Source organism: Chlamydomonas reinhardtii, chromosome 3 (assembly GCF_000002595.2).
Source record: "Chlamydomonas reinhardtii strain CC-503 cw92 mt+ chromosome 3, whole genome shotgun sequence".
Taxonomy (NCBI): domain Eukaryota; kingdom Viridiplantae; phylum Chlorophyta; class Chlorophyceae; order Chlamydomonadales; family Chlamydomonadaceae; genus Chlamydomonas; species Chlamydomonas reinhardtii.
Window position 1 is genome coordinate 5944856 of NC_057006.1, and position 7440 is coordinate 5952295.

Sequence of the window (7440 nt, forward strand, 5' to 3'; positions counted from 1 at the left end):
AGGGTTTTGGGGCAGTTAGTCACGGTTGCCCGCCCCTACCGACCGAGTCGGCCACCCCGCACCCCTGGTCAGAATTCAGGCTAAGCAAGGCTACAAGTTGTTTTGAGGAAGGCTTCTTGGAAAGGACCTCGTAGAGCCTGGATGGTGGCCCCCGCCTCCCACAGTCCCACCTCCCACCCGCCTCCCACAAAGTGGCACTGTTTTAACCCCAACCACCTACCCGCCCAAATGCGCGCTGGTCCCACTCTGCTGCCGGTTCCCAAGAAACCCCAGCAGCGTATCCTTCTGCCCGACTAGCCCCTGTTGACGCCTCGGCTCGGCTGGTCACGCATCTGCTCCTTGTGTTACAGCTGGTGACCTGCACGCGAGTGGGCGTGAGCGGCATGCGTGCAGCTCTGTCTCATTGATGCCTCGGCTCCGAACAGAGATGGCTTCCAGGGTCGCTACGTACGGCCTCCTCTTCCTGTCACTCGTAAATGCAAATACGGTACCACCAATGCTACAACACTCACGGTACCAATGCTACAACACTCACGCAGTCAGTGGTTTCTAGTTCAAGCTTGTACGTGATGCAACCCAACTCATCATCATTCAGCACTGCCTTGATTGAACGATAGTGTGTCATCGCCCATCACCGCGCCCACCTCTTTATCATCCGCGTTTTCCAGGCCCACTAACCCAATAAAGCAGCTCATTATGCGGGCTGCTCGTCACCACGGCCACAGCTCACTTCATTCTTTTAGCAGCACCCCGCACTCGTCATACTGTATCCTTGGTTGCATGTGCACGCAAGCACCGGCCACCTAAGCATCCATGCACACTCGGCTCGAACCTGCAAACCAACGCAACCACCGAGTGGGCGGAGTGACATGGCTTTCAGCGAAAACAGCCACGACGCCCGTCCACATAGCCACCAAACCAAAGCTTGCGCACTTATTTCACAAACAAGTAACATGGAACGTGAAGCAGCACGCATCCAGAAGTCATCTGCTAGCAGTTGGGTGCAGTACCGTTGTGGATCCAATCATTTCAGGAGTTCGTTGGAAGTTGGAGCCTGCATGTGCCTCGCTTGCATCTATCTCCACCCCTGCAATTCCCAGAATCCAGTACCACCATCGCCTCAGCCATCCTGCGAAGCGTTCACCTGGCCCGTGGTGGACGTTCTGGCGGCCTGCGTACGGAGAAGCGGGAAAGAGAGACATGTCATGAAGGGGGTCACACATATCTATGCAGGGAAGCGCGGCCATTACTCAAGCGAGCTACCAAGGATTAATAACGGCTGTCTGCATCCCTTCCAGCAGGCTACACCCTACTAGCAGGCCACGCCCTACCTACCAACAACCTCAGAACTCCTCTGACCAGCCCACTCGCGTACTTCCGGCCCAAGCCCAAGCCCCACTGCTGCCCACTGACGCACCCTGCACCGCCCAACCGCCCTCTATGCTCCTCACCGGCAGCACGCCTGCAGGGGCCAGATCAAGTTGCTGCTTGGGGCGCTTCAGCCGCGACACGCGGGGCCGGCCAGGCTGCACCTTCAGGCGCTTGACGCAAGCGCGAACCGCTGCGACCACACCCAGGCCAACGCTGGCCACGACCCCGACACCACGCACGCCGTGGTACGCTGTCGCCAGGGCGACGTCGTTGCGTGCGATGAATAGCTTCGCGCACTGCTTGATGTCGTCAAGAGTGCTGACGCCGCGGTCGACCACCAGCGCCAGTACCATGAGCGGAACGGCAACCCAGGCCAGGTGTCGCCCATCTGTTCAGTGCACATGCACAACAGGAAAAACATAAAAAGCACACATAATGCAACAGGCGGCATACCAAGCTACAGATGAGCTGCTCCAGGCACAAGTCGGGTGGCTTTTGAGGGCTGCGGGTACTCCGGAGTTTTGCCCATGCCAACACGTGCAGCGCCACGCGCATTGCTGACCAAAACGGCTACGCGTTTAACTAGGTACTCCGGTAATCCCTACCAAAAGCCTGGCACACAAACCCAGCGTAGACCTGGCTGCACGGCCCTTGATATCCCAGCCAGCCAGCCAGCCAGCCCTACCCAGCCAGCCCTGCCACTGGGTGAGTTGCCGCACCCAGCTACACCCCTACCTTCCCAATCACCACTGGGCAGAATACGCCTACGGGCAGCCACAAGATGAAAGAGAGGTCCAATAACCAACACCGTCAGCACTCTAGCCCTGCAGTCACAACATGCCTAACTCTGTTCAACTCAAAGCTCTACACAGCGCGCGCCCCTCTCAGCTTCCTCCATGTGCGTTATGAACACGCGGCCACGTGTAGCCGCGTGCATATCCAACTAGTTTCGGTGACGCCGTGCAGTGGGGAGCGGGGGGCCCAGCTAACGGTATTCCACACACACGCACATGCGCCCATGCAGCCGGGGTTTGGGGTCCGCGCCATTGCATCTGGGGTGGGGTTTTCCGCGGGCACGCCCCTAACTAATCACATGCCCCCATATGCAATGGCACCGCTCCTGTACTCATACCAACCCAATCGCGTGCCCCACCCGACCCTACAGATCATGGAAATGCTCATCAGTAGCTGCAGGCAGCGCGCTTGCTGGTGCGCTAAGGGAGAACCGTGTGACGCTAGGTTGAAGATGGAATGCCCAATAAGCTTTGCGGATTCCCATTGGTCAGACGATCAGTCGCTCGCCACTATAAGGACACGTTTAGCTGTACATCGCCGTAGTTGCCACCCAAGGGTGCCACGCTCTTCGTGTAGCCCAATGGGTACGTACGCCAAAGCCGCTAGATGCTAGAGCTTAGAACGCAGATGCAAATGAAGTGCAAATGTGAATGAAAGGCACGCGCAGGTTGGAACGGCGGTGCACGTGCCCGATGCATTAAATCCCCTGGTCTGCATCCGCTGTCACCTGTGACCTGGCAACACATTCCTTCGACCGAACCCGACCGAAACCATCGTTGAAGCTCGTCCCGCACCCCTCTATGATGCCGCTCCGCGTCCGGGGCCTTGCCCCAGACCCAAGCGGACCCCTCGCGATCTCTATGCCCACTAATGCGCTACCATAAGGATTATAAGGATTTTAGGTCAGGACTTAGACAACGCAAGGTTTGAAGCTGCAATGAGGAACGTTTTGTGTAAAGGAGACGGACCTGGATGGTGGCCCCGCCTCCCGCTGAATGGCACTGTTCTGATGCCCCGAGCGCGCCACGCCGCACCCCGCAGCCCCCAACAACAACCTATGTGCCAATGCCCACCCTACAGCATCTTGCATTGCTCACCAGCAGCAGCGCTGTTCACGACAGCTCAAACACTTCCGTACTACACCGCCGCAGTTGCGCTAGGGCCGGAGTCTTAGCTCAGGTCAAGTCTGGGCTAGCACAACCAACTCACCAGCTCCAGGCGCGCTCCCCACGCCGAGCCCAGCCGCCGAGGCTGCAAGACAAGGGAGCGGTCAGGGGACCCGTGGAGATTACGAGTTGTTTCAAGTTTCAGGCACGAGAACCCTCCCACTCAGCCAGCGACACGAGCCTCCCGATACTTCAAGCCTTCTCAGCTCCCAGTGCATGACCTACTTTTACGGATAAGCACATCCACGAGCTTCAGCTGTTTGGCCGCTGTGCTACCGCGAATTAACACACGTTCCAGATTCGTGGCCTTGCTCCATGCTGCTGCAGCGGCCAGCTGCCACACCTCGTCCTTATTGAATGCTTCTGAAAGATGGACAAGGAGATGGACATCCTGGGCCTCCTGGTCCATGGCTTGCGCTTGTGGCGCGCTAGGCGACACTGTGCAGTAGCGCTTTCGCAACCGATGCAAGGGCTGCTGAGCTCCGAGGTCCAGCTACTGTTTAAGATCTATAGTTGTGAGCCTCCTTTCTGCTGACCGCTCGTTCGTGCGTTGTGGTGTTGGATACGAGAGTGCTGAAGCACAACGAGGTCTGAAGGACGGCTACACGCTGTATGCTGAGGCAGGGTTTACGTTTGACCGAAGTTTAAGGGCTCAGTCCAGCAATGGGCAAATGTCGCCCGCAATGGGGGCGTCCGTCCCCAAAAATTGCGGATTTCTGAACTTCAACACCATTGATGCGTATTAATGATACAGTGCTTGGTTGCAACGTCAGAGATTTGGAATCGGAGTCCCAAAGCGAGCACAGTTCCCTAATATTTTGCAATATGCGCATCCTCATGAGATATCTCCTCCGATCGTTAGCTTTGTGCTGCTGCTAGCGACCAGCGGCTCCTCGTGTATGCTTGCAGTGAGCGCCTATGCTTGGGCTGGGTTTGGGTGCCCCAGCGTAGGTGTGGGCCAAACATTCAACGCCGGGAGTTTGTCAACTCCTTAATACCCGCCTCAACTGGCTTTCGGCATCTGGGTTGCTGCGGCCTTTGCAACTGGATAGTGGGCAAACTGGTACTGGCTTGGGTACTGGCCCGCCAAGCATGCAGGGCGGCCGGGCGCACAGGCGGTGCTCGTGTTGGCTTGCCTCTTGCCCCTTCGGGCGGAGCCCTTGCGGCCGCATCGGGGCCTTCTCGGTTACCAGCCTCCAGGGCACTGCATAGCCCTTCAGAGCGCTTCAGAGCCCTTCAGAGCGCTTCAGAGCCCTTCAGAGCCCTCCATAGCCCTCCAGAGCCCTTCAGAGCCCTCCAGAGCCCTGTGCAGATCCCTCCAGAGGCCTGTGCAGATCCCTCCAGAGGCCTGTGCAGATCCCTCCAAAGACTGAGCGGCTCTAAAATAGACCGTGTCAGGAACGCACTGGGAACAAGGGGTGTCAGCTTTGTACAGCTGGAAAATGGGCTGAGCCCCCGTACGCTTGGGAGCTAATAGGCGTGTAACGCCCCGTCAGAGCCTCCATGCCGCTACGACGCGCAGGCGCATCGGCTAGGGACACTCGGGTTGTGGGCCGTGCGGGATTTCCCGCGCCACATGCGTGCCTTGTCACGTTCCCAAACACCCCAAGCATTTCTTTCGCCTCCTGCCATACTCAACACCTCCCCGGCGCCCCACGCTCAAAGGGCTAGGCGCGGGGCGGGGGCGACCTCGGGGCTTCTCGGCATTCTGGCGCGTCGGCAGGCATGGCTCAGCAAGTCGCTCAAAGACTTTCGATATACTTCCCCGCTTTGCTTGCCGCCAACATATTTTGCCTTAGAGACTGCATATCAGCGGGCACCGGATGCTTTCCTCGCGACCTCGCGAAAGTCAATTGTCCATGGACCGCGAAGGCACTTCTCGCTCCGCCCGAATTTTCCCTGCCACCTATTTACATGCAATAGGCATTATCAAATACTAATACGTAGCAGTCGCGGTTTGCGCCAGTATGCTATGTTTTGCCGACGCACGCACTGCGCCGCCGGGCTGACACGCCATGCGGCTGTGGCCGCGTATGAGGGGGCCCTCGCCGACACCGTGCGGGAGAAGGGGTGCCGTGCGAAGATGTGGAAGACTGGTCCGAGTCAAGGACTCCTGCGGTCACAGCCATGACAGGATGCGCCGGCGGCGACATGGATGCGCCGGCGACATGGATGCAGGAGATCCGGTGTGTCGGGGCCCTGCAATTTCATAGTGGTGTTTGCGATATGGTTCACAGCGGCAGCGGCAGTCCTGCTCACCATGTGCTGAGATGCGCCTAGGGCTTGTGTCATAGGCTAGCATGTGTCTGCATGTGCTTCAGGTATTTTTGGGCTGAGCCCTCCGAGCGCTATATACCTGTATTATATGACCCGTCCTTCCTTGCGCCTCCCGCCCCAGTTTTGCTCCCGGTCCGGTCACAATCGGGCTGGCAAGTTTCGGCGCTTCCTCGCCTCCCATTCCTTGCTTCCAGGCTGTGTCAAAGCAATTCATCCTGCCCATTGCACGTGCTCATAAACTCTCCCCAGCAATTCATGGCCCTGTACGCAAGCTTGCTCCAACCATGGGGGCCTGCACCCCGCCCCCAGGCCATGGGGGCCCCGACCCCTGACCGAGTCGGCAGGCATGGCTCAGCAAGTCGCTCAGAACTTTCGGTATACTTCCCCGCTATGCTTGCCGCCAACATAGTTTGCCTTAGAGACTGCATATCAGCGGGCACCGGATGCTTTCCTCGCGACCTCGCGAAAGTCAATTGTCCATGGACCGCGAAGGCACTTCTCGCTCCGCCCGAATTTTCGCTGCCACCTATTTACATGCAATAGGCATTAACAAATACTATACGTAGCAGTCGCGGTTTGCGCCAGTATGCTATGTTTTGCTGACGCGCGGTTTGCCGCCGCTACATATTCTTTTGCTTTTCATTCACATTTGCTATCCGTTCTGACGTCTGCCTGCCCCTGAAACCCCTTTGCCCGTCGCCTCCCCTGGTCCGCCTCCCCCTCCCCTGGTCCGCCTCCCCCCTCCCCTGGCCCTGCACGCTTTTCTTCGAGCACGGACAGGGGTGTTCCTGGGGGGCTTCGCCCCCCCCCCCTGGAACGCTTCGCTGGGGGGGCTCAGCCCAAAAAGCATACTTTTGAAGACATTCATGCTCTTCCCCGCTTTACATGTGTTGCAGGTACCAGCTGGTGCCAGCTGTGCAGCGCGCGTGGCTTGCTTTTTATGCAGGGTCGCCAGGTTGAGCGCACCTCCTGCTCAAGGTGTTTGACCTGTACAACAGCACGCAGCACTCAGCAGACCAAGGAGACACCTCTGCTTGCATCTTCCGGGGTTTGGCCACCTGGGCCACCGCAGCTGGCGAGAAGAGCTTTGCCACGTTCTCACCCACGGCACCCAGGGCCAAACAAGGGGTGTCAGCTTTATACAGCTGGAAAATGGGCTGAGCCCCCGTACGCTTGGGAGATAATAGGCGTGTAACGCCCCGTCAGAGCCTCCATGCCGCTACGACGCGCAGGCGCATCGGCTAGGGACTCTCGGGTTGGGGCCGTGCGGGATTTCCCGCGCCACGCATGCGTGCCTTGCCACGTTCCCAAACACCCCAAGCATTTCTTTTGCCTTCTGCCATACTCAACACCTCCCCGGCGCCCCACGCTCGAAGGGCTAGGCGCAGGGCGGGGGCGACCTCGGGGCTTCTCGGCATTCTGGCGCGTCGGCAGGCATGGCTCAGCAAGTCGCTCAAAACTTTCGATATACTTCCCCGATTTGCTTGCCGCCAACATAGTTTGCCTTAGAGACTGCATATCAGCGGGCACCGGATGCTTTCCTCGCGACCTCGCGAAAGTCAATTGTCCATGGACCGCGAAGGCACTTCTCGCTCCGCCCGAATTTTCCCTGCCACCTATTTACATGCAATAGACATTAACAAATACTAATACGTAGCACTCGCGGTTTGCGCCAGTATGCTATGTTTTGCCGACGCACGAACGAACGAACGAACGGACAGGGGTGTTCCTGGGGGGCTTCGCCCCCCCCCTGGAACGCTTCGCTGGGGGGGCTCAGCCCAAAAATGGGCTGAGCCCCCCCAGCGAAGCGTTCCAGGGGGGGGGCGAAGCC

The 7440-nt window shown here is 58.5% G+C and overlaps 2 protein-coding genes across 3 annotated transcripts in view; both read right to left on the reverse strand.

Moving 5' to 3' along the window:
- Window positions 1-332: 332 nt before the first annotated feature.
- Window positions 333-4121, reverse strand: CHLRE_03g190281v5 (uncharacterized protein). Its single transcript, XM_043061169.1, has 4 exons — window positions 3558-4121; window positions 3376-3417; window positions 1452-1759; window positions 333-1171 (listed from the first exon to the last, which is right to left on the reverse strand). Exons 1-4 carry the CDS (start codon window positions 3739-3741, stop codon window positions 1121-1123), a joined length of 585 nt encoding a protein of 194 aa, XP_042926298.1. The 5' UTR covers window positions 3742-4121; the 3' UTR covers window positions 333-1120.
- Window positions 4122-6127: 2006 nt separating this feature from the next.
- The window catches only part of CHLRE_03g190311v5 (uncharacterized protein), a 6444-nt gene continuing 5131 nt past the window's right edge, over window positions 6128-7440 (reverse strand). For both annotated transcript variants that reach the window (XM_043061170.1, XM_043061171.1), the window contains exon 6: window positions 6128-7440. This exon is cut by the window's right edge and continues 1386 nt beyond it. The gene's annotated coding sequence lies outside the window, so the exon portion shown is untranslated.

What these genes read in the sequence shown, in the direction of transcription:
- CHLRE_03g190281v5 (XM_043061169.1), bottom strand. Translation starts at nt 3,741, where the DNA reads ATGGACCAGGAGGCCCAGGATGTCCATCTCCTTGTCCATCTTTCAGAA. An exon ending in GGATGTGCTTATCCGTAAAA is followed by an intron (nt 3,418 to 3,557) that starts GTAGGTCATGCA and finishes CTTGTCTTGCAG; the next exon opens with CCTCGGCGGCTGGGCTCGGC. An exon ending in GGGGAGCGCGCCTGGAGCTG is followed by an intron (nt 1,760 to 3,375) that starts GTGAGTTGGTTG and finishes TGCACTGAACAG; the next exon opens with ATGGGCGACACCTGGCCTGG.